The sequence below is a fragment of the Salvelinus fontinalis genome, chromosome 27 (assembly GCF_029448725.1).
Source record: "Salvelinus fontinalis isolate EN_2023a chromosome 27, ASM2944872v1, whole genome shotgun sequence".
Classification (NCBI taxonomy): Eukaryota; Metazoa; Chordata; class Actinopteri; order Salmoniformes; family Salmonidae; genus Salvelinus; species Salvelinus fontinalis.
The window spans coordinates 10,922,722-10,948,495 of NC_074691.1; the positions used below are offsets into that span (position 1 = coordinate 10,922,722).

Here is a 25,774-nt window from a genome sequence, read left to right on the forward strand (position 1 = left end):
TACAAGCTGTATATGCCGTTGAAGACAGCACCTACTGCCATTTGTCCTTACCACTCTAAAAACCTAGAGCAGGAAGAATCCACGTTGTATATTCTGATTGCATTACCACTCAAAATACTCTGAACACTTTATGACAGAGTTACAAAAGATATATTGATCAAGAGTTAACTTTACTATTTCACACAAACTGTATGCATACAGACATTTGAGCTACATCAACATTTTAAAACTACATAGCTAGACGATACAGAAAAGCAACCTACCACATTGCAATATCAGACAGCCTAGACTGCTTTATGGCTTGATATGGGTGTTTCTGGAATTACTTGCTGTTATAACAAAATAAAAATGTTCAGTAATGATTGTAGTTTTGGAATTTACAATGCGTTACGTAGTTTGCTACCCCCATATTTAAACTGAGTCTGGTACAAAATAAAACTCGAGGCCAAGCCTAATAGATGTACAGCATCATGGCACAACAGTGCCACTCAGTGGCAGAAGTATTACGTAAGGGATAAAGTACTATATCTCCAACGAAAATATACATCCATAATCCATGAAATGAAAATGTTGTACTATTAAGGAAAAGAGGGTGAAAGAGCAGACGAGCATCAGTTTTCACACCAAGCGAGTATACAAAAGTGGCAAACATTTCTTCCCTGTTAAAAGGTGGGTTCGATTTAGCTCAACCATGACCCTGGAGTGCTGGGTGGGTAGAGCTTGCACTTCTGGGACCATTCCAATGGGACAATTTTAAAGAGTGCTCTCTACCTACCTAGCACGGTGAGTTAGATATATCAAGTGCACCTACAGGTGTACACAGTCATGATATAGAACGTTTGATAGGCTGTTATCATGAAGAGTCCTCCTGGCTAACAAGTTGACTGACAGTTTTGGTGTTTCTGCCTGAGGGGCTTTTAGTGCAGAGGGTGCATCCAAAAGAAATAGAAGTGCCATGCACAGGCTTTTTGAGAGGCAGATGCTCAAACTAAAAAAAGAGCACCCCAAAAATAAGATTCTGCCACCGCGGTCACAGATTCATTGAGCAATTATGACTTTGATTATTTAGTTACATAGAAGCAATAGATGGCCATATCTTAATGGCTAATTCAATGACACATATTTAATGCGAATTTAAAGATGACTTGCGGGCAGTGGGTTCAGAACAACTGCAACAAAAACTATGTATATCAACAACAAAAATAAATGTTTGTTTACAAAAGGGCACTTTAGCGACTGGAAGGGCAAAGGGGCATGTGCTCTGCACAGGTAGAGCCCTATCTGTGCATGTGCCTGCTATGCTGCTACAGATACATGCCGTTGATGAGATAATCAGACTCCTCTGTGGTGAGGGGGCGAGCCTTCTTCAGCTTGTGGTGGACCAACCGCAGACGACAGCCAATCATGAGCAGCAACAGAGCCGTGATGATCAGGCCCAGAACCAATGGCAGGATCGCACCTGCAGGGGAGAAGAGAGAGATAAAGACACTGTCATATACTATCTTGAATTCTCCATGTATAACCTCATATTACAGAGTTATTGTAACTAAGTTGGTAAGGATGTTGAACAGACCTGACTCAGGCACTGGGTGTCCTCCGACTACTGAGTGTGGTTTGGATATTGGGAACATGTCACTCTCTGCTAGTAGTTTGGTCTCTGGCCACTTCATGGTCACTTTAGGGGTCTCTACTGTAAATGTTAATACACTGGTTAAGACTGAAACAGGTGAGATTGTATTCAGCTCATTAATAATCATGTTCAGGAGTAATAATCATAAAACAATGGAATTTACCTGACTCTGTGTGTTTGGTGGTGGGGGGAGGTGCCACGGTCATTTGCTTGATAGCAGTACCTGAATTATTTCTTTCCATTTTTCATTTGCATAATTGTCTTCCTACATTATGTACACCTCATTCAATATGTAATGAGAATGCACATCAGAATCCAGATCATTCTAAAAAAAACAAAGAAAATGTAGTCTCCTAGAATAATCCTACCTGTTTTTTCGATACATTCCTTGACACAGTCTGTCTGCTGCAGGAAGTTGTTATGGTTGCCCTTGCAGCCTCCGTAGATGAAGTGCTTGCACTCTTCAGCTACAGGGTCATAGAACCAGCGTGGGAAGATGCCTTTACATGGCCCCACAGCAGGGGGAGCTGCACAGGGCTCTGCTGGGACAAAGAGAGAACAGAGAAAGTGAGAGATTTGGTCAGGTGGGACAGAGAGAACGTAGAGAGCGAGAGAGAGATTTGGTCAGGTGGGACAGAAAGACAACAGAGAGAGGGAGGAAGAGATTTGTTCAGGTGGGACAGGGGGACAGAGCAAAGAGCGGGAGGGAACGATTTGGTCAGGTGTGACAGAGAGAAGGAACGAGAGATTTGGTCAGGTAGTCTCAGTCTATGATAAGTTAACATTGGAAGTACCCCGCCTCATCTGTCTCAGGCTAGCCTAACTCAGGGATCAGGTGGCGGGGGACAGAGGAGTGCTTTGTTCCAACGCTGAGGGGGGACATGGGGATAAATGGCCCCTGTGAGGCTCACTCCCGTCCCAGGACTGCACTCCAATCTCAGCCCTGCTCGTCTCACAGAGTGCCCCTGTGGGCTGTATTCTGTCTCGCTCCACAGTTCCAGATCAGCTCTATGGCTCAATGGCTGCCTTCAAGGGTTCAATCTGTCTCTCTCTGCGCTTACTAGCTAACACACAAAGGCCTTCCGCTCTCTGCTAGCACATACAAAACTCTGGCCAACCAAAAAAATGTTGCAGCTACCAAATGGATTGAATTACTTCACAGCTGACCAAAACCTTTAATCTGTAGTTGTTTTTTGTCTACAGGTTTTTGTCCAAAGCTGTTAATATGGTGTTTTGATTCATGTGCATTAAATTGCCTACTGGCTTATAGCTAGGTAGTAAAAAAGCTAGGTAATAGTTACACAATGACAGTACCTTGACTGACAGGGCTCTCCTGTTTACTGTGACTTGGCTGTGGCAGGACTGGGGGCACTGCTTTGCTCCTCTCACGAGACTGTGGGGTCTGTGGGTCTTGTGGAGCTTGTGGTGGAGGTGGTCTGGCCTCCTCCATGGTCTTCTTGGGAACACCCTGGGCCATGGGGTGGTCCTCAGTCTCCTCTGGCTGAGCCACAGGCCTGTGTGGGCTGGCACCTGCAGGGTGGGTCACCGACTTCCTGTTCCCATCAACTGTAGAGAGGAAAGAGATGACAGGGAATGTTTATCCTGGGCTCTCAGACAAAATGAAAATACACATTCACCTGCTCATCATTCATTTACTGCAGCCCTCCTTGCTCTGATATTCCAGACTGAACTGCATGCATACAAATCTATCCTTGTACACTCAAGTATAAAACTACAATCCATCCTAGTACACTCTAGTCTAAAACTACACTCCATCCTGGGACAATAAAGTCTAAAACTACACTCCATCCTAGTACAATAAAGTCTAAAACTACACTCCATCCTGGTACAATAAAGTCTAAAACTACACTCCACCCTGGTACAATAAAGTCTAAAACTACACTCCATCCTGGGACAATAAAGTCTAAAACTACACTCCACCCTGGTACAATAAAGTCTAAAACTACACTCCACCCTGGTACAATAAAGTCTAAAACTACACTCCACCCTGGTACAATAAAGTCTAAAACTACACTCCACCCTGGTACAATAAAGTCTAAAACTACACTCCATCCTAGTACAATAAAGTCTAAAACTACACCCCATCCTAGTACAATAAAGTCTAAAACTACACTCCACCCTGGTACAATAAAGTCTAAAACTACACTCCATCCTAGTACAATAAAGTCTAAAACTACACCCCATCCTAGTACAATAAAGTCTAAAACTACACTCCACCCTAGTACAATAAAGTCTAAAACTACACTCCATCCTGGTACAATAAAGTCTAAAACTACACTCCATCCTAGTACAATAAAGTCTAAAACTACACCACATCCTAGTACAATAAAGTCTAAAACTACACTTCATCCTGGTACAATAAAGTCTAAAACTACACTCCATCCTGGTACAATAAAGTCTAAAACTACACCACATCCTAGTACAATAAAGTCTAAAACTACACTCCACCCTGGTACAATAAAGTCTGAAACTACACTCCATCCTAGTAAAATAAAGTCTAAAACTACACTCCATCCTGGTACAATAAAGTCTAAAACTACACTCCATCCTAGTACAATAAAGTCTAAAACTACACTCCATCCTAGTACAATAAAGTCTAAAACTACACCCCATCCTAGTACAATAAAGTATAAAACTACACTTCATCCTGGTACAATAAAGTCTAAAACTACACTCCATCCTAGTACAATAAAGTCTAAAACTACACTCCATCCTGGTACAATAAAGTCTAAAACTACACTTCATCCTGGTACAATAAAGTATAAAACTACACTCCATACTGGTTCAATAAAGTCTAAAACTACACTCCATCCTGGTACAATAAAGTCTAAAACTACACTCCATCATAGTACAATAAAGTCTAAAACTACACTTCATCCTGGTACAATAAAGTCTAAAACTACACTCCATCCTAGTACAATAAAGTCTAAAACTACACTTCATCCTGGTACAATAAAGTATAAAACTACACTCCATACTGGTACAATAAAGTCTAAAACTACACTCCATCCTGGTACAATAAAGTCTAAAACTACACTCCATCATAGTACAATAAAGTCTAAAACTACACTTCATCCTGGTACAATAAAGTCTAAAACTACACTCCATCATAGTACAATAAAATCTAAAACTACACTTCATCCTGGTACAATAAAGTCTAAAACTACACCCCATCCTAGTACAATAAAGTCTAAAACTACACTTCATCCTGGTACAATAACGTCTAAAACTACACCCGATCCTAGTACAATAAAGTTTAAAACTACACTCCATCCTGGTACAATAAAGTCTAAAACTACACCCCAAAACTACACTTCATCCTGGTACAATAACGTCTAAAACTACACCCCATCCTAGTACAATAAAGTCTAAAACTACACTCCATCCTGGTACAATAAAGTCTAAAACTACACTCCATCCTAGTACAATAAAGTCTAAAACTACACCCCATCCTAGTACAATAAAGTCTAAAACTACACTTCATCCTGGTACAATAAAGTCTAAAACTACACCCCATCCTGGTACAATAAAGTCTAAAACTACACTTCATCCTGGTACAATAAAGTCCACACAGGAAACCTACAGCCCTCTATGTTGTTATTATTATTATTTTTATTCTATTATTATATTACAATATGATCATCATTTTATTTATTTAACCTTTATTTTGACAGGAAAGTCAACAATTACCAGGAGCTACTGCCTCCCCGTGGCTGACAGTGTGAGGAGGACAGATTGAGTGACTTACAGCTCTGGCAGAAATCCTCGTCTGAGCGGTCTGGACACTGCTGCTTCCCATCGCAGGCGTAGGTGATGTCAATACAGCAGCCGTCGTCACACATGAACTGGTAGCGGGAGCAGCTACCTGTACATACTGGGGGAGAGGAGACACAAACACCTCTGTTTTACTCTCTAATGACACTGTAGTTCAGTGCCTACACATTCACAAATGGGTGATGAAGCGCTACTATTGGCCACGACCACCACCACGGAACCCAATGACAGTCCCCAGGTATACTTGACAGCCTTCCTACAGTATGGATGCTGTGTTAAACTGCTGTTCTGTGTAATAGGTCACTCATCTTATGTTTGTGGGAATTCGGGATTGGACAGGAGAAATGTATAATAGTAGTACATTATGTTGCTGTAATATTCATCACTTATAGGTTTAGAAAATGACCTTCATATTCCAGGTACATAAACAATCCCTACCCTCTTCCTTGGTTTATTACTCTAGATGGGGCTAGACTAGGATGATTTAAGGCATACTGTATCTCATCCATCTCTATGCAGTGAATAGATTAACATGCCCGATCATCTGAATGGCTATTAGGCAGCCAGCCATTTGACTAGGGCAGTACTGCTTAATTGATTAGAGCACTAAATCCCAGGCTCTGTTTCATTATGCGATGGATTCAACCCTTGGAAGCATGGATTCAATTGCAGTGAAAAGGTCATTGCCTGTAATGCATTGGTCTAGAGTGGAAAAGGTATTATATGAGGAACAGGACCACAGAGAAGCACAAAGACATTTGACCACAACAACACAATATTGCTATTAATGTTAGTCACAGAATAGCGAGAAATTAGGCAAGATCCACTAATGAATGATAGATGAACATGAGGAGGCACATCTGGCTGGTTTGAAGTGTTTTTCACCTTCAGCTTGGCGTTCTGGAGCCAGCACAGTCACAGTGACATTGTCGGTGCTCTTCTGTCCCGCGGTGTCGGTGACAGTCATCTGGAAGGTGTAGACACCCTCCTGTAGACCACTGATCTTCAGTAACCCTGGATGGGTCACCTGCAGGTGAGCGGAAATAACATTTCAGAGAGAAAATAACACTGAAGAAAACTGCACTGAAAAATGATGCCATGAACAAAGCCACCTTCATTGAAAGAGTCAAGAGGGGTTTCTTCTAAAGCCCCACTACTGGTATATCACCTGTGACGCTCATGGCGTCACAGGGAGAGAGAGGGTAGCCTACAATAGGGCTCTTGTCCTTTCGGCAGGTTGGGTGACAATAGCCTTTTATTTGTGTCTGTGCAGCAGGGCATTATGTGGCTCCGGCCGCACCATACAAACCGCCATGTTGACTTCAGTATATACCTCATTCTATGTATGACATTATAGCAACAAGACAACTGTGAGTCCCAGATCTGCTAAAGCAAATGCCATCCCACAGTGTTTTGACACTCGACATTACTCACAGAGGAAAGAATCTAAGCAGAAACAAAGTTTAAATGCGGAAGAATGACACCAGTTGCAGTGTTACCTTCATGTTGATGTCTTGGTCGCCCTTCACCAGGGCCCATTCGTAACGAGTTACTCCGTGGTCATCCACACTGTCCCGGCCGTCCACTACGGCCCAGTCAGTGGGCAGCTGGATGACCACATCCTGGCCGGCATCACTCCGGGGCGGTTCGTCCATGTCTGAAAACAACCCAGAGCAGAGCTAACCCACTGGGCACAGATGTCAGTTCAACGTCTAGTTTTGATTTACATTTACATTTAGTTGAGTTGTCAGCTAACCTGTATTCAACGTGAAATCAACATAACATTTCACCATGTCATTGGATTTAGTTTAAAAGTTGGGTGAAACGTGTTAAGCGCACCTGGACAAACGGACTTAGATTACATCTAAATTTAGAAGCAGGGGGCAAATAGCAAATGATTAACCCAAGCTAAACACCAGACTGATAATTGTTAGAGGCTGTGGAACAGAATTACCAGCAACCATTTACTATGTATGCATGCTTTATCATAAGCAATAGCAACACATTATATACTTTTGTGATTTAGACAAACACTTGCATGTATGTATATTGTATGTTATAACTTATATCACATATAAATCAAAGCAGGTGGCGAACCTCACCTGGCATGCCATCTTCAACACTAGGTTTATCCTCAGGTCTCCTGATTTTGTTCGCATCTACATTGCCACTGGAAGAGGTGAGGTGTCCTGTTGTATTGTGAGCCCGGCTGTAGGTGCTGAACCCTGCCTGTGCTGCGAACGAACAGACGTTTTTATTTCTATAACTGCAGTTGAGCAAATAGCAGCTGAGGCCGTCGTCCGACTGTCTCAGGTCCTCCTGGACCACCGCCACCGTGCAGTGGGGGTCTGCACAGCAGGCATGGAGACAGTCTTTCCAACTGTACACCCGGTCAGGAGCCGAGAGAAAGGTGGCCCCCTGCTCTATGGAGGCCCTCGCTCGGATGATGTGTTCCTCTACGGCGTTGAAGTCACCCAGGCAGACATCAACCACCTCCTCTTCCTCCCTGCTATACGTCTGGTCCTGTTGGAGCTGCTTGCGGAATTCTCCTAAGAGCTCTTCCACCCCTGATATTTTAGATTTCAAGTCCGATATTTTAGAGGACCGGGTGTGAATGCTAGTCACTATACAGAACAGCAGCATACACGCAATAAGTCGATGCTGAGCCAAAGCCATTATGTTTACGCAGTTAGACGGCATCCTTCCCGGGTATTTTCTGACGCATGAGGAGGCCCTTCTTTATTTCCACACCAGAAACCTATAACGCAAAATATAAATACAAATATTGTCTCATATCCAATAATCTCGAGTCGCCGGTGAACACCTTTGCTTGCTTCGTTTTGCGATGCTAAAGGTCTTTTGTCGGTATCATGATGGCACTGCTTGGAGGTAGCGCCCAACATCCACATCCAGCCACAGTGATTGGAGGCGCACTGAAATCATTGACGTCACGGATGATGTTTTATATTGAGTCTCTTCAGGATCTGTGCTATCCGGATTCATTGGGACGTCCCTACGCCAATGAAGTTGAAATGTACAATGCTTATGGTTAATTACGGTTTATGGTTATCGTAGGGTATAAAGTTTGGGTTGGAGTTCAGGGTATGGACGTTCCAAGTACGCTGGATAGCACAGCCCGTTTCCCGCAGCGCGCCTGTCAGTTTTGGTTTTATGCAACTCTCTGTATGTCTGCAAGCTTAAGAACTGTAGATTCTCTGAATGTTATTATGGTACTAGACCCGCATTTTGAAACCATAGGCCCATGGAAAATTATTTGTGTTCAGTTGTGTGAATATAATGTCCATAATAAACATGATTTCAGTTTACACTTTATTTCACAGTTAAGAATAAGACGATGTTTTGTGTTACACAACAATATGTTATTGCACAAATAATGTAATCAATCTATCATGAATATGAAAACAAAACGGACATATTTGAGCAAAACTTAATTTGTGTATTTCTGACAGAAATATTTAAAATAAAAGAGGTTGGTGGTACAACAATATGACCATCTTGTTTTCGATTCTGATTTTCAATCAAACATATACATTTGATTTAAAGAATTTGCATTTTTAAAGGGGCAATCTGCAGTTGCTATATACATTTTTGGACTTGTGAATGAATGATATGTACCAATTGATTCTTGAAGAATATAGCTTATAAATGCAAGTGGCAGGGAGGCCACTTTGTTATCCTTTCAACTGCTGATTGCTGCTTTAAAGATCATATAATATACAAATGAAGGCAGGCTAAAACTCTATAATTCCCCAAATATACAACAAAAATACATCTTCAACAGAGTAAAATGTCAATTGGGTCATCTGTTTTTTCCTATCAAATATCATACAAAATCTGACATGTGGAAGTATAATGCGTAAGTTAGATCATTTTGTTCCATCGCCAGTATCAATAATATCTATAAATTACCCAACTCAACTTTGTGTTGCACATTAGATAGGACATCTAGGTTTTTGTAAATTGTTTAACTAAAAATAGTAATTTACTGTCATAATATTTGCAATATATTTACATAATTTCCCCTAAAATCACACCAAAAAATCTTAAAGTTACATAAATGTTAAATAATTACTTGAACAAATGAAGTCAAGAGTTTTGATGATTCAAAGCCTTCACAGACAGTTAAACTAAAAGGTACAAAAGGGCAGGCATGCAATGATGGCCTTGAGAGTAGGCAACATGCATAAAAATACATTTAAATAAAGTAGTGATAAGAAGCCACTGACAATAACAATGTTGTTTATCAACATAATGTACAGCAGCTCAAACACATCAGTTAACATTGTATTTTATCTCTCAGGCTTGGTTTAGAAAATGGTCAGTCTCATGTGCTGTTAACAAATGATAGTAAGGTGAAAATTCTACAACCAAATAACATTTAAAGATTAAACACATTCTCAGATATTTATAGGTAATGTTCCACTGTTTGCCATGTGAATCTTAGAGCACCAGCTTAAAACATGTCATAACTGTTGAACATTATAAAATCAGTGGTGCTTATTTACACTGAACAAAAGTATAAACAAATGTTTTCATAAGCTGAAATAAAAGATCCCAGAAATGTTCAATACACACTAAAAGCTTATTTCTCTCAAATTGTGCACACAAATTTGACAAGACAAGATAATCCATCCACCTGACAGCCGTGGCATATCAAGAAGCTGATTAAACAACGTGATCATTACACAGGTGCATCTTGTGCCGGGGACAATAAAAGGCCTCTCTAAAATGTGCAGTTCTGTCACACAACACAATGCCACAGATGTCTCAAGTTTTGAGGGTGCATGCAATTGGCATGCTGACTGCAGCCATGTCCACCAGAGCTGTTGGTAGAGAATTGAATGTTAATTTCTCTACCATAAGCCACCTCCAATGTTGTTTTAAAAAATTTAGCGGTACGTCCAACCGGCCTCAAAACCGCAGACCATGTGTATGGCGTCGTGTGGGCGAGCAGTTTGCTAATGTCAACATTGCGAACATAGTGCCTCATGGTGGCGATGGCATTATGGTATGGGCATGCATAAGCTACAGACAAAAACACAATTGCATTGTATCGATTGGCAATTTGAATGCACAAAAATAGCGCAATAGATTTCGGCCTAATGAATTTATTTCAATTGACTGATTTCTTCATACGAACTATAACTCTATAACTGTAAAATCTTTGAAATGGTTGCATGTTGCGTTTATATTTTTGCATGAAAAAGTAACCCCGTTTGAAAATAATAATTCCCAAAACATTTCCATAACCCAACAAGGTCTCTCTCTAACACACACAATACTCCATAGGTCTCTCTCACACAATAATGGCAATACTCCACACATTATCAACTACACTGGAGTCTTGGTCTAATAAATACTGAGATTAAAGTGCAGTGGTAAGATTTGAGGAGAATACTCAGTTGTTGTTGTGGTAAAGTTCCTGTACAGTAGCAGTGGCTAATGCCACACGAAGGCTCCTCACGCAGGCTTCTCTCTGTAGTCTGTGATGGCCTTCCATAGCTTACACAGGATCCCACCTCTGAGGAGGAAAACATGAGAAAGATAAAGACAGACTGTTATCACAACGTACGATATTAGTGTTTCAATCAGGTTGCTGACATGGCGGGCTATTTGACAGTGTAGGAGAGATGTTGTATATTGTATGTTGTATACCTTAATCTCAAACTCTTCAGGTCATCTCTCGTCACATAGTGGAGAAGGTCATCTAACGTGTAATCCTCGGTCAGAATCTACAAAATGGGTCAAATCATTGGTACATGAAATAGATGAAGCTCGTGGCCAATAGATGGTGCTCAACCGTGTATCTGTTATTAAGGCTTTACACATACAGTATGCATATAGCCTTCTGTGCAATAATCAAACATCAATCAAGCCATTTGTTTTAACAGCTTTACAGCAATGCACATTGTTTACTGTAGTATAGTGGGAGAGAATTACGTGGGTGTGAGTTTGTTTACATAATGTGCCCATTTAAAACAGACGTGGCTGGGGGAGAGCTGCCTCAGGACCTACCCTATCCATGGAGTCATCGTCAGCTCCTTGGAGTTTCAGCCACTTGATCAGCTCTGGGTCCCCATGGCTCATAGTGGACTTGCTCCTTTGGCTCACTGATAATGTAGGCATATCTGTCAACAACAAAAGTACATGTCCAACTATTAAAGGGGCAATCTGCAGTTGCTACATACATTTCAAATGTAAAATGAATGATATGTGCCCATTTCATCTTAACTTATAAATGCCTCATAAGCTTAGTTCAACTGTCGTTCTCCATCATAACCCAAAATAAAAGGTTGTTTTACTCCAATGTTTGTAAACAAATTGAATGTAAACAAACACTGTATAGCCTCAAAACATGGTTAAACTATAATATTTATATTTCTTGGATGATCAGTCCTTGCATCAATAGCTCTGTCTATGAATTTGAGAGTGGTTACATTTCTCCAGCCTTTAACCAAAACAGTGGTGGGAATGTCACTTTTTTATTGTTTCTACTGCGGATTGTTTCTACTGCGGATTTAACAACAACCATGTATCATCCATATAACCAATCATATTAGAAACAGTCTATTTCCTGATGCTTCTGTTGTACAAATACTTCCAATAATCCTTTAAAAAGCAGTATTTTTAATGCTCTTGTGCATAGTGTATGTAGTGTATGTTAGGATTTGTGTAGTGTATGTTGGGCAGCGGTGGAAAAAGTACTCAATTGTCATACTTGAGTAAAAGTAAAGATACCTTAATAGAAAATGACTCAACAGGGTCTCCTGAGTGGCACAGTGGTCTAAGGCACTGCATCGCAGTGCTAGCTATGCCACTAGAGATTCTGGGTTAGAGTCCAGGCTCTGTCGCAGCCGGCCATGACTGGGAGACCCATGGGGTGGTGCACAATTGGCCCAGCGTCATCCGGGTTAGGGGAGGGTTTGGCCAGCAGGAATGTCCCATCGCGCACTAGCAACTCCTGTGGGCCGGGCGCAGTGCACGCTGACACGGTTGCCAGGTGTACAGTGTTTCCTCCGACACATTGGTGCGGCTGGCTTCCGGGTTAAGTGGGCATTGTGTCAAGAAGCAGTGCGGCTTGGTTGGGTTGTGTTTGAGGACGCACGGCTCTCGACCTTCACCTCTCCTGAGTCCGTACGGGAGTTGCAGCGATGAGACAAGACTGTAACTACCAATTGTATACCACGAAAAAGGGGTAAAAAAAAATTTAAATTGGAAAATGACTCAAGTGAAAGTCACCCAGTAAAATACTGAAAGTATTTGGTTTTAAATATACTTAGGTATCAAAAGTAAATGGAATTGCTAAAATGTCCGTACGTATCAAAAGTAAAAGTATACTTAATTTAAAATTCCTTAAATTAAGCAAACCAGACAGCACAATTTTCTTTTTTTTATTGATGGATAGCCAGGGGCACACTCCAACACTCAAGACATAATTTACAAATGAAGCGTTTGTGTTTAATGAGTCTGCCAGATCAGAACCCCTCTTTTACACTACTGCTACTCTCTGTTCATCATATATGCATAGCCACTTTAACCATATCTACATGTACATACTACCTCAATCAGCCCGACTAACCGGTGTCTGTATGTAGCCTCGCTACTTTTATAGCCTCGCTACTGTATATAGCCTCGCTACTGTTATTTTTCACTGTCTTTTTACTGTTGTTTTTATTTCTTTACTTACCTATTGTTCACCTAATATTTTTTTTCCCACTATTGGTTAGAGCCTGTAAGTAAGCATTTCACTGTAAGGTCTACCTACACCTGTTGTATTCGGCGCACGTGACAAATAAACTTTGATTTGATTTGAGTAGGAATGACCAGGGATGTTCTCTTGATAAGTACCATTTTCCTGTCCTGTCACGTAATTTTGGGTGTCAGGGAAAATGTATGGAGTAAAAAGTACATAATTTTCTTAGGAATGTAGTGAAATAATGTTGTAATAAAGTTGTCAAAAATATAAATAGTAAAGTAAAGTACAGATACCCCCAAAAACTACTTAAGTAGTACTTTAAATTATTTTCAGTTACAGTTGAAGTTGGAAGTTTACATACACCTTAGCCAAATACATTTAAAGTTAGTTTTTCACAATTCCTGACATTTAATCCTAGTAAAAATGCCCTGTCTTAGGTCAGTTAGGATCAGCACTTTATTTTAAGAATGTGAAATGTCAGAATAATAGTAAAGAGGGTGGGTCAGAAGTTTACATACACTCAATTAGTATTTGGTAGCGTTGCCTTTAAATTGTTTAACTTGGGTCAAACATTTTGGGTAGCCTTCCACAAGCTTCCCACAATAAGTTGCGTGAATTTTGGCACATTCCTCCTGACAGAGCTAGTGTAACTGAGTCAGGTTTGTAGGCCTCCTTGCTCGCACACGCTTTTTCAGTTCTGCCCACAAATTTTCTATAGGATTGAGGTCAGGGCTTTGTGATGGCCACTCCAATACCTTGACTTTGTTGTCCTTAAGCCATTTTGCCACAACTTTGGAAGTATGCTTGGGGTCATTGTCCATTTGGAAGACCCATTTGCGACCAAGCTTGAACTTCCTGACTGATGTCTTGAGATGTTGCTTCAATATATCCAGATAATTTTCCTACCTCATGATGCCATCTATTTTTTGAAGTTCACCAGTCCCTCCTGCAACAAAGCACCCCCACAACATGATGCTGCCACCCCCCGTCCTTCACGGATGGGATGGTGTTCTTCGGCTTGCAAGCCACCCCCTTTTTCCTCCAAACATAACGATGGTCATTATGGCCAAACAGTTATATTTTTGTTTCATCAGACCAGAGGACATTTCTTCAAAAAGTACGATCTTTGTCCCCATGTGCAGTTGCAAACCGTAGTCTGGCTTTTTTATGGTGGTTTTGGAGCAGTGGCTTCTTCCTTGCTGAGCGGCCTTTCAGGTTATGTCGATATAGGACTTGTTTTACTGTGGATATAGATAATTTTGTACCTGTTTCCTCCAGCATCTTCACAAGGTCCTTTGCTGTTGTTCTGGAATTGATTTGCACTTTTCGCACCAAAGTACGTTCATCTCTAGGAGACAGAACGTGACTCCTTCTTGAGCGGTATGACAGCTGTGTGGTCCCATGGCATTTATACTTGCGTACTATTGATTGTACAGATGAACGTGATACCTTCAGGCATTTGGAAATTGCTCCCAAAGATGAACCAGATTTGTGGAGGTCAACAATGTTTTTTCTGAGGTTTGGCTGTTTTCTTTTGATTTTCCCATGATGTCAAGCAAAGAGGCACTGAGTTTGAAGGTAGGCCTTGAAATACATCCACAGGTACACCGCCAATTGACTCAAATGATGTCAATTAGCCTATCAGAAGCTTCTAAAGCCATGACATCATTTTCTGTAATTTTCCAAGCTGTTTAAAGGCACAGTCAACTAAGTGTATGTAAACTTCTGACCCACTGGAATTGTGATACAGTGAATTATAAGTGAAATAATCTGTCTGTAAACAATTGTCGGAAAAATTACTTGTGTCATGCACAAAGTAGATGTCCTAACCGACTTGCCAAAACTATAGTTTGTTAACAACAAATGTGAGGAGTGGTATGTAAACTTCCGACCTCAACTTTAAGTCCTTTACACCACTGATGTTGGGAGCTGTGCAGTGTATGTTGGGAGTTGTGCAGTGTATGTTGGGAGGTGTGTATTGGATGTTGGGAGGTGTGTATTGGATGTTGGGAGGTGTGTAGTGTCTGTTGGGAGGTGTGTAGTGGATGTTGGGAGGTGTGTAGTGTTTGTTGGGAGGTGTGTAGCGTTTGTTGGGAGGTGTGTAGCGTTTGTCGGGAGGTGTGTAGCGTTTGTTGGGAGTAGTGTAGTGGATGTTGGGAGGTGTGTAGTGGATGTTGGGAGGTGTGTAGTGGATGTTGGGAGGTGTGTAGTGGATGTTGGGAGGTGTGTAGTGGATGTTGGGAGGTGTGTAGTGGATGTTGGGAGGTGTGTAGTGGATGTTGGGAGGTGTGTAGCGTTTGTTGGGAGGTGTGTAGTTTTTGTTGGGAGGTGTGTAGTGTTTGTTGGGAGGTGTGTAGTGGATGTTGGGAGGTGTGTAGTGTATTTTGGGAGGTGTGCAGTGTATGTTGGAAGATGTGTAGTGTTTGTTGGGAGTAGTGTAGTGGATGTTGGGAGGTGTGTAGTGGATGTTGGGAGGTGTGTAGTGGATGTTGGGAGGTGTTTAGTGTATTTTGGGAGGTGTGTTGTGTATGTTGGGAGATGTGTAGTGTTTGTTGGGAGGTGTGTAGTGTTTTTGGGTGCTGTGTAGTGGATGTTGGGAGGTGTGTAGTGGATGTTGGGAGGTGTGTAGTGTTTTTGGGTGCTGTGTAGTGTATGTTGGGAGCTGTTGAATGTATGTTGGTAGGTGTGTTGAGATGTGCTCACAGATAGGCTCTGAGCAGATCCTCAGTAATTTGATCCCCTCTTCCCTCTCGTCCAGGACCTGCTGGAGGATGGCCTGGTACTCTCCCTCCCTCTCCAGCAACTGCTCCATTAGCCTGGGCAGACACAGCAGGGAGAGAGGAGGGGAGGGGGAGACATAGGGTCATTCAATGAGTTAACACGATACTACTAGACATGGCTACTGCAGCCACCTCGATAGCCATAATGAAAATAAACATATTTTCTCTTCTGTGTTGGGACCTTTCTACATAACAGAATTCACATTGGTGAGGAAACATTGTGAAGCTACAGGCAATATCTGTTACTAATTCATCACAGATGTGGTGGTAATAGCAAAGGTTGTTGGAATAAATCTCTGCTTTTGTGTCTGACAGTTGTTGTCATGGTTATGACCGCACGGCGACCCACCTGTTGGTTTCCAGCTTCATCCTGCCTAGTTCTACGGTGACAGAGCGCTGGGGATTATTGGAATCGTGTGAAACGGTGGAACTGAGTGTGCTCACGCCGGAGGTGGCGACCGTGTCGTCATGGGCAGTGTTGGCAGGGGCTCTGCTCTGGTGGGCGGCGGTATCCTCAGGCTCAACGTCATCGTCAACATTATCCTGGTCGGCCGGGTCACTCTCCGAGGCCAGGCTGAAGTGGGGCCTCAGCTCTGGGTAAGGACACTTGATGCATCATTACACCGTTACATCAATAGCATGACAACTAGTTCATATGCAACAGCTAAACTGCACTTTGAAAGAGGAAACATGAAACAAAGACAGCAACATCACAAGCCTCAATAAAGATCAGTCAATAATAATCAATCATCTTTAATAATCTACAATCATCTTTCAAATGCAATTGTTATAATGGCATCTGACTAGTATATACAGTCATACAATATTCTTGAAATCTCTGTTCTCCTTTTGATGTATCACTATGGGGATTCACCAGGAACACCAACTCTTGGAAGGACCTATCAAAAGCGTCTGACGGATAGAGTAGCAAATAAGGTGAGCCCCTCACTTCCTTATAATGAGCCACTTTCTCAACCTCTGGTCATACTCGCTTCTCTTCCTCACGAAGAGCATTGCTTTGTAGCTCTCCTCAGCACAACTGTATCCCTGTTTTCCTGCTTAACTGCTTACAAGCAAACCGTGAAGGATATCGCTGCCGAACGTAGGTCTTCAAACCCTTTCGAGAGGTTGAGTACGGACCAAAAGGTTTTTGTTTGTGTAGAAATTCCTTTTCTACTCAGTCTCCGTTGGTAGCTAGCTTCACGGCTAACTATTGAGACTCAGTTAGCCCACATGCTGCAAGGCTAACTTGGCTAGCTCACTGAGAGGCAAGCTAACATCACTAGCATACCCTACCTGCAACATGGTAGCATTGCTAGCTCCCTTCTGGACGTCTAGCTTAACCTACGTTCACCCGTTTGTGTTAACTAGACCGACCGTCTCAGCCTCACGGCTCCTTCGGACGTGTGAGCACACTACCTGAAGGCTAACTGTGCCCCCACATGGTTTCCTTCAGCCAGCACTGAGCTAGCTACAGCACACCTTCACCACGAGGTAGCTGTTAGCTAGCTATCGCGCCACTAGCCTCTTGGCTATAGCGTTCTACTGTGCTCATTATTGCTAGTTATTAGCCGCAAGGCTTCTAACTACCTAGTTTTCAACGCCATTTACACAAGCTACCTTTTGCTAGCCACCAGCTGCAAGGCTTCTATCTAGCTAGCCAGCCCAAGCCTGCTTCTTATTTTTCTTTCAACAGGCTTTTCCCTCCTAGCAAGCCTTGTTCCTCACAATGGCCACTGCTATACCATCCCAGGAAAAGCCTAGCACTTGAACTCCCAGGTTTTTGCGCTTGTGGTTCTATGATTGTGAGGATGCATCAATTGCTTGGGAAAGAAACATGCCCAAGAGGCGCTCGACGACTGAGTGCTGTGATCACTGCAAACTGCTGACTAGATCAGGGGAGGCTTAAATGAGCATCTATTTCTATAGCCCCTCGCCTCAGAGCCAACAGCGGAGGCTCAGCTCCCTGTAAACGAGCCCAGTTGGTGCGAGGTCATGGATAGACTCGACTCCCTCACCTCACTGTCTGACGATGTATTGTCAGGGGAAAGTGAGCTAGCGGGTGACGAGGATTACAATGGGATTTCTCACAGTTATCCTGGAGATAGCTCAGGAGATGGGTGCTGACGATCCGGTTCGCCCGCCCTCTCAGGCCCGCAGGTTGGACGGCCTTGAGAGCAGTGAAGCAACTCCCTACTCCATTGGAGTTTGGTGGCCGTCTCCCGAGTGGTCATCCCCGTAGGGGCTCGGGGCCCGTCAAAGGACCTATGCGACTGGAAGAGACTCCCATCTCATACAGCCCCTGTAAAGCAACTGCAACCCGCGGTACCATCTTGCTTCAGGGAAGCTAAGAGCTTGTGGGACAAAACCCTCACTAGCAAGATTTTTGCTGGAGGCCCTCCGAGCCTCGATATGCACTATATGGAGGAATCCGTGTTTGTTAACCCTCCCAATGTGAAGCAGTCACTGGCTTACCACCTCAGCCCCTCACGCCATGTTACTAACGACACTGACACCTCACTCCCTAGAAAGACATAGCGCTTTACTGCCTCCATTTTTCTGAGAACGTACAAGGCCAAGCAATCGGAGCTCTCAATGTGACCTCTATTGTTGGTTTATCAGGCTGAACTACTGAAAGAGATGGGGAAGAAACTGGAGCAGGACACTCATGGCCAGATGCTTTGGAGGAGAGTTGTATGATTACAGACCTAAATCTCCGTGCCTCCCGTAGTGCCATTCAAGCTCGTGGTTAAAGCATGAGCCTAGCACTAGTGGGTGAAAGGGCACTTTGGCTGAGCTTATCCAGCTTAACAGACAAAGTAAATGTGGACCTCCTGGATGTCCCAGTGACACCCGATGAGTTGTTCATGCGGCAGAAGTGTGACATGCGCAAGAAAGAAGGCAACGCCTTCAACTTCTGCCTGCCCCGCAGACCCGGGCCCCGTGGTAGACCTTTTGGTCCGTACATCTTGTCCCAAAAATATTATACACACAGTGAATTTAAGGGCTGAAGAGTTTGGTCTGCTTCGTGTTTACATTTTTGCCATTTGAATAAATATTGTGGTACTAGTATCGTCACAGCCCTAGAAAATAGGGTTATGCCATATGCTTTTCCTCCTATGCTGCCTACCACCACTTTTCCGTCTACACAGAGCAAGGACATTGGGCCTCCACCTCATCTTCGGGCCCCTCGATGACCCGTGACTTTCTGGTCGGCAGTTACACCCTGCTCAAGACCAGCTCTGGCAGCTATCGTCATGCAGGGTTTGTAGCCTACTCTTGGAAGAGTGCCAGCCCCCGTATGCTCACTCTTTTTCTTCTTCTTTTTTTAAAGTTGTGTTTTTCTTGGAGAAGTGCTGACTAAACAGATTGTTCCTTCCTACACTCCATTTTCCATGGTCTTATGCTCCTTGCAGGATTCTTTGGGAAGGAGAGGTTTTGTCATTGTTAAGGTCCGCTAGCCACTTTGTCGGTGTACCAAGGCCCTGACAGTAATCCATAACTGTTAGGTTATTTCTAGAGGGGCACGTCACTTTCACCCAGTCTCTAGTCTTTAGCTAGTCCTGGGACATGTCTATTGTGCTTAAGATACTTTCACAGCAGCTACTGAGAAGCGTGGAGATGTAACATTGCTCAATCTTTCGCTTTACTACTGGCCTTAGCATCCCTAAGCACAGTGTTGGGAAGCAGTGAACTACATGGACTTCAAATAGTAATTTAACTACATTTTGCAGTAGCTTGGTGGTGGTTGAACTAAATTCAAATCTAGCTACACTCTGGGGGGGAAAAAAGGTGCTATCTAGAAGTTAAGGGTTCTTCGGCTGTTCCCATAGGAGAACCCTTTGAAGAACCTGTTTTGGTTCCAAGTAGAACCCTTTTGGGGTCCATGTGGAATCATTTTCACAGAGGTTTCTACATGGAAACAAAAAGGGTTATCTTATGGGGACAGCCTGAAGAACCCTTTTGGAAGGCTTTTTTTCTAAGAGTGTAGTGTAACTACTCTTTTTGCAAAAATAAAATATGGCGGTAGGCAATTTCCTATCAGATCTGCCTAATTCACACTTGAAACATTGCTTTTGTGTTTTAGGCTAAAATCCACATTCTGTTAACATATGACCCCAAAGCGATCTATTCATGCAGATTGTAGTATGACATTTCAGATTTACTTTTTCACAAAGTAGTTTGGATGTAGTGAACTACTTTTTCAAAGTAACTTTAGTTAAGTTAACTATATTTCCCTTAGGGGTAGCTTCAGTGAGGCTTAACTTCTTCCAGTGTGAAGTAACAGGGAGCTTGGTAAACTATATTTTCAGAGTAGCTTCACCCAACACTACCAGCCACTGTTTGCGCCCACAGTCTGCCCAGGGGTTTTTCATTTTGCACGTTGCGCATCTACTTGGATTGAACGAGAGCTCAACGGTGTTATGCCCTTCTCTCATAGGGCCCTCCTACTGAGGAGTTTACCTTTTGGGCACTGTTTTTGGGACATATCTCATTAAACAGGAAGAGAAGCATGCTTGAGAATGACCAGAGGGCAGGAGAGTGGCTCTTTATAAGGAAGTGAGGGGCTCACCTCATTCGCCGCTACATGTCTGTCTCCGATTGGTCCTTCCGAGAGTTGTGATACATCTCACTCATATTTTCAGAGAACCGGAGTTACAAAAGTAACCTTAAATTGTGATTAGATTGGGGCTCTGTTCAAAGTCACATTCCTATCTTTAGTTAACAGTGTCCTGGGCCCTAAGGGGCATAATTACTCATTTAAAACTGCAGCTGGAGTCACTGCTATTACCTGGCACCAGGATGGTGATGGCAGTTTGCACCGCTTTACGGATGATATTGTCCAGGGCGAACATCCAGTGGGGCTTGATGTTGTGGTTTCGTAGTACTTTGTTTACCTGGAGACGCAATGCACACACACACACACACACACACCATTAATAAACAGCTGACCCACACATACTGCACCTATGCATCCTCTACATGATCACATTAGTGGAAAGGACAACAGGCTTGACCCCAGAGGGTGTCTGTTTACATTACGTGTGGTGGCTGCCTAGTAAGCTGAGATATCCCCCTATAATTAGCCTATGGAACAAGCATTTCCCAGAAAAAAGAGAGACTGTTATTTATAAAAAGCCATGCATTCTGGAAAATCTGAAAAACAAGTGTGCATCGTGCATTGATAATAATCGGTTGCAGACAGTGTAACCTATAGACCAGAACTGGTTTCATAAGTATCCACTAGGGGGCATCAGAGCTCATTAACAGAGAGTCTCGCAAATCTAACAGCTACAGGCCACAGTGCTATTTGCATAATTGTAGTTGTGAGACAGGGCAGAATCAGCCCCTTTACACGATGTGCAATCAAGCGGACATATTTCCCTTTGATTACCCTTAAAGGTCAAAAGTGTTTTGCAGTCAATAGTCTGATCTGTTTGTTCAAACAATGGCAGCATAATTCTGCTGTAAACGGTTCACAGAAACCCCCTTAAATCATACTTCAATGTCTCCAGAACCTTTGGTCTATACAAGGATTATTTTAATTCCAAGCCATTCACAGTGGATAAATAGACAATGGGATTTTTGAATCATCATAGGCCATTTATAATGCTTATAGAGAGACCTACTAATAGGTGAAGAAAGAGCACTTACTGCATCCTGGAACCCGAATAGCACCACCTGTAGTTGGCTGATGGCCGTGCTGTCAAAGTCTAGCTCCAGTTTGAGCTGGGAGAGGGTGTTGGCTATGATCTTCCTGTCCGCCATGCGCACAAAGTCCCCAAGACTGGCCACCAGGGTGGAGATATGCTGATGTCTCAACTTAGTGTCGGATGTCTCAGAACCCTGCACACACAGGGGAGAGGAGGATGATGAGAAGGGGTGATGGTAGAGAAAGAAGTGCAGATGATAAGAGGTTTGTTTTACTCTGAGACAGCCCCTCTTCTAACCTGTTCCCAGATCTGTTCGTGCGGTCTTGCCAACTCCTAGGGTCATCATGCCGAGTGACACACCAGGGCAAAAATCGAACTGGAACCAGGCCAACCCTTTCCCTGTCCACTACCAGACTAGATGCTAACTGACCTGTTTGAGAGCCTCCACGAGGTTGGCCACCACCTTGTCTCTGTCCTCAGTGAGGATGCGGTGCAGAGTGGCCCTTCTCTCGCTGTCCTTCCTCAGCATGAAGAATCCAGTGTCCTTCTCATCAGGAGACGGAGGAGCACTATGGTCCTCAAAGTTCTCCACTGGGATACTGGTGGGGAACACAGGGTAGATTAAAGACCTCTGACATTTGTTTTAGAGCATATTTGTATAGGAGAATAATAAAGTTCAAGTTGGTATACACACTGTCCAACGAAATGCTTACTTGCAGGAAGGCACAATTTATAGTCCAATATTTACATGTGTTTTGGGGAAGGGAGGATTGGGGTGCAAGTGTTTAAAATGGTCCAGTATTTAGTAATAATAAGAGTCTGGTAGCAGCAGTTGTGTGTGTGTAGCATGAATGTATGTGTGTGTGGATGAGTGTATCAAATGTTATTTGTCACATGCGCCGAATACAACAGGTGTAGACCTTACAGTGAAATACTTACAAGCCCTTAACCAACAATGCAGTATTAAGAAAAATACAAAAATAGATAAGTAAGAAATAAAAGTATATCTGTGTCAGTGTGTTTGTGAGTGAGTAGGGAGAAAAAACAGGCTCAGTAAAAATGTTTTGACAACATATTGAGAATAATAAAGTTCACAAATATTACAGGACATTCTTTGACAACCGTGGTACATGTCCAAACACATACGGTTTGGTGCTGACTGTATGTTGTGTTACCTGAGGAACAGGGAGCGGGTTCCCTTGATGTCCCGATCGCTGTAACACTTGGTGCTGGGCTTGAAGATGAAGGGGTTGGTGTTGAGGTCATTCTCAGGGGAGACGGAGCCGTACTCACTGCTGCTGCTGGTGTCCTCCACCACCACAGGCACTGGCAGGGAGATGCTGCGCAGGTACTCTGGAGGGCACAGAGACGGGTGACGGCACAGTTACACAAAGAAAAGCAGAGCGAACAACTTGTTAGGGACACTACATGGAAATGATATTACAGTACTACTTCTGTGAGGGTATCATTTCAGGGTAGGGTAGTCTCTAAAGAGGATGAAGCACAGACGCTCAGATAAACTCACCTGAACCTGCTGGTGTAAGAGCTGAGGAGAAAAACAGATTTTATTCAATTTTTAAATTCAATGATAAGTATGGATTGTGCAGAAAAATAAACGGAGACAAAAAGTATCTAGAAGCAATTGTCTATCTATTCAGATATATCTATATTCTACTAACTACTGCACTGATTGACCAGTGAAGCGTTGTGCTAGCTACCTGTGAAGCTGCTCTTGCCCCTCTTCTTGCGGCTGGTGACGGTGAGGAACTCATCCGTGAGCAGGTGCAGGGCGGTGGCCCTTTGGTCGGGATCGGGCTCAAAGCAGCGCAGGATGAAGGCCTTGGCCTCCATGGACATGGAATCTGGGATCTCAGGGTGGATCTTGAACATGCCGACCTGTAGCCAAGATAAAACACAGCACAGTCATGCTTGAGTTAAGGGCCTAAACTACAGCTGCAGCCAAGTCACAGTACAGAACTAAGTCAAGTGACCTAGCCAAGTCATGCTAGATCTAAGGGCCTAATTTGCAGCTACAGCCAAGATAAAACCCAGTCATGTTAGATCTAAGGAGCCTAACTTGGAACTACAGCCAAGATAAAAGGCCTAACCTGCATATACTGCCAAGATAAAACCCAGTCATGTTAGATCTAAGGGCCTAACCCGCAGCTACAGCCAAGACAAAACCCAGTCATGTTAGATCTAAGGGCCTAACCCGCAGCTACAGCCAAGACAAAACCCAGTCATGTTAGATCTAAGGGCCGAACCTGCAGCTACAGCCAAGACAAACCCCAGTCATGTTAGATCTAAGGGCCTAACCCGCAGCTACAGCCAAGACAAACCCCAGTCATGTTAGATCTAAGGGCCGAACCTGCAGCTACAGCCAAGACAAACCCCAGTCATGTTAGATCTAAGGGCCTAACCTGCAGCTACAGCCAAGACAAACCCCAGTTATGTTAGATCTAAGGGCCGAACCTGCAGCTACAGCCAAGACAAACCCCAGTCATGTTAGATCTAAGGGCCGAACCTGCAGCTACAGCCAAGACAAACCCCAGTCATGTTAGATCTAAGGGCCTAACCTGCAGCTACAGCCAAGACAAACCCCAGTCATGTTAGATCTAAGGGCCTAACCTGCAGCTACAGCCAAGACAAACCCCAGTTATGTTAGATCTAAGGGCCGAACCTGCAGCTACAGCCAAGACAAACCCCAGTCATGTTAGATCTAAGGGCCGAACCTGCAGCTACAGCCAAGACAAACCCCAGTCATGTTAGATCTAAGGGCCGAACCTGCAGCTACAGCCAAGACAAACCCCAGTCATGTTAGATCTAAGGGCCTAATCTGCAGCTACAGCCAAGACAAAACCCAGTCATGTTAGATCTAAGGGCCTAATCTGCAGCTACAGCCAAGACAAAACCCAGTCATGTTAGATCTAAGGGCCTAACCCGCAGCTACAGCCAAGACAAAACCCAGTCATGTTAGATCTAAGGGCCGAACCTGCAGCTACAGCCAAGACAAACCCCAGTCATGTTAGATCTAAGGGCCTAATCTGCAGCTACAGCCAAGACAAAACCCAGTCATGTTAGATCTAAGGGCCTAATCTGCAGCTACAGCCAAGACAAAACCCAGTCATGTTTGATCTAAGGGCCTAACCCGCAGCTACAGCCAAGACAAAACCCAGTCATGTTAGATCTAAGGGCCGAACCTGCAGCTACAGCCAAGACAAACCCCAGTCATGTTAGATCTAAGGGCCTAACCCGCAGCTACAGCCAAGACAAACCCCAGTCATGTTAGATCTAAGGGCCGAACCTGCAGCTACAGCCAAGACAAACCCCAGTCATGTTAGATCTAAGGGCCTAACCTGCAGCTACAGCCAAGACAAACCCCAGTTATGTTAGATCTAAGGGCCGAACCTGCAGCTACAGCCAAGACAAACCCCAGTCATGTTAGATCTAAGGGCCGAACCTGCAGCTACAGCCAAGACAAACCCCAGTCATGTTAGATCTAAGGGCCTAACCTGCAGCTACAGCCAAGACAAACCCCAGTCATGTTAGATCTAAGGGCCTAACCTGCAGCTACAGCCAAGACAAACCCCAGTTATGTTAGATCTAAGGGCCGAACCTGCAGCTACAGCCAAGACAAACCCCAGTCATGTTAGATCTAAGGGCCGAACCTGCAGCTACAGCCAAGACAAACCCCAGTCATGTTAGATCTAAGGGTCGAACCTGCAGCTACAGCCAAGACAAACCCCAGTCATGTTAGATCTAAGGGCCTAATCTGCAGCTACAGCCAAGACAAAACCCAGTCATGTTAGATCTAAGGGCCTAATCTGCAGCTACAGCCAAGACAAAACCCAGTCATGTTAGATCTAAGGGCCTAATCTGCAGCTACAGCCAAGATAAAACCCAGTCATGTTAGATCTAAGGGCCTAATCTGCAGCTACAGCCAAGACAAAACCCAGTCATGTTAGATCTAAGGGCCTAACTTTAGTTAATGGTGGGATCTCTTGTAACCCATAGCTCTGTGGCGCTGTAACACTATGCAGGCGTGCTCATACCATCACAGTATACGAGGTCAACGCGACAGTGAAGGACAAATGCGTTAGCTCGTCTGATAAGAAGCACTCTAGAAATTCCCAACATTGATCTGGAATGTAGGCTTGAGATTACCAGTGGAGACATTCCAAAAGAATGTTCATGTGAG

At 43.5% G+C, this 25,774-nt stretch overlaps 2 protein-coding genes across 2 annotated transcripts in view; both read right to left on the reverse strand.

The window, feature by feature from the left end:
- Nucleotides 1-151: 151 nt before the first annotated feature.
- Nucleotides 152-8,368, reverse strand: lrp11 (low density lipoprotein receptor-related protein 11). Its single transcript, XM_055884674.1, has 9 exons — nt 7,528-8,368; nt 6,925-7,082; nt 6,311-6,452; nt 5,400-5,525; nt 2,945-3,196; nt 1,999-2,169; nt 1,794-1,853; nt 1,574-1,690; nt 152-1,459 (listed from the first exon to the last, which is right to left on the reverse strand). The coding sequence occupies exons 1-9, from the start codon at nt 8,123-8,125 to the stop codon at nt 1,305-1,307; spliced, it is 1,779 nt and encodes a 592-aa protein (XP_055740649.1). The 5' UTR covers nt 8,126-8,368; the 3' UTR covers nt 152-1,304.
- A 373-nt stretch (nt 8,369-8,741) lies between these two features.
- Nucleotides 8,742-25,774, reverse strand: part of LOC129825022 (mitogen-activated protein kinase kinase kinase 5-like) — a 61,849-nt gene continuing 44,816 nt past the window's right edge. Inside the window, exons 20-30 of the mRNA XM_055884670.1 lie at nt 23,295-23,472; nt 23,102-23,122; nt 22,752-22,929; nt 22,007-22,175; nt 21,578-21,769; nt 20,715-20,820; nt 16,272-16,515; nt 15,846-15,958; nt 11,462-11,574; nt 11,102-11,178; nt 8,742-10,967 (exon numbers count right to left, since the gene is read on the reverse strand). Coding sequence (XP_055740645.1) covers nt 10,907-10,967; nt 11,102-11,178; nt 11,462-11,574; nt 15,846-15,958; nt 16,272-16,515; nt 20,715-20,820; nt 21,578-21,769; nt 22,007-22,175; nt 22,752-22,929; nt 23,102-23,122; nt 23,295-23,472 — 1,452 coding nt within the window. The 3' untranslated portion in view covers nt 8,742-10,906. The remainder of the gene's footprint in view (nt 10,968-11,101; nt 11,179-11,461; nt 11,575-15,845; nt 15,959-16,271; nt 16,516-20,714; nt 20,821-21,577; nt 21,770-22,006; nt 22,176-22,751; nt 22,930-23,101; nt 23,123-23,294; nt 23,473-25,774) is intronic.

Bases quoted from the DNA above. Each gene is read 5' to 3' on its own strand.
- lrp11 (XM_055884674.1), bottom strand. From the start codon at position 8,125: ATGCCGTCTAACTGCGTAAACATAATGGCTTTGGCTCAGCATCGACTT. The intron at 2,170-2,944 runs GTACTGTCATTG...TTGTCCCAGCAG, and splicing joins GGAGAGCCCTGTCAGTCAAG to AGCCCTGTGCAGCTCCCCCT. The intron at 1,854-1,998 runs GTAGGATTATTC...GAAATAATTCAG, and splicing joins GGAATGTATCGAAAAAACAG to GTACTGCTATCAAGCAAATG.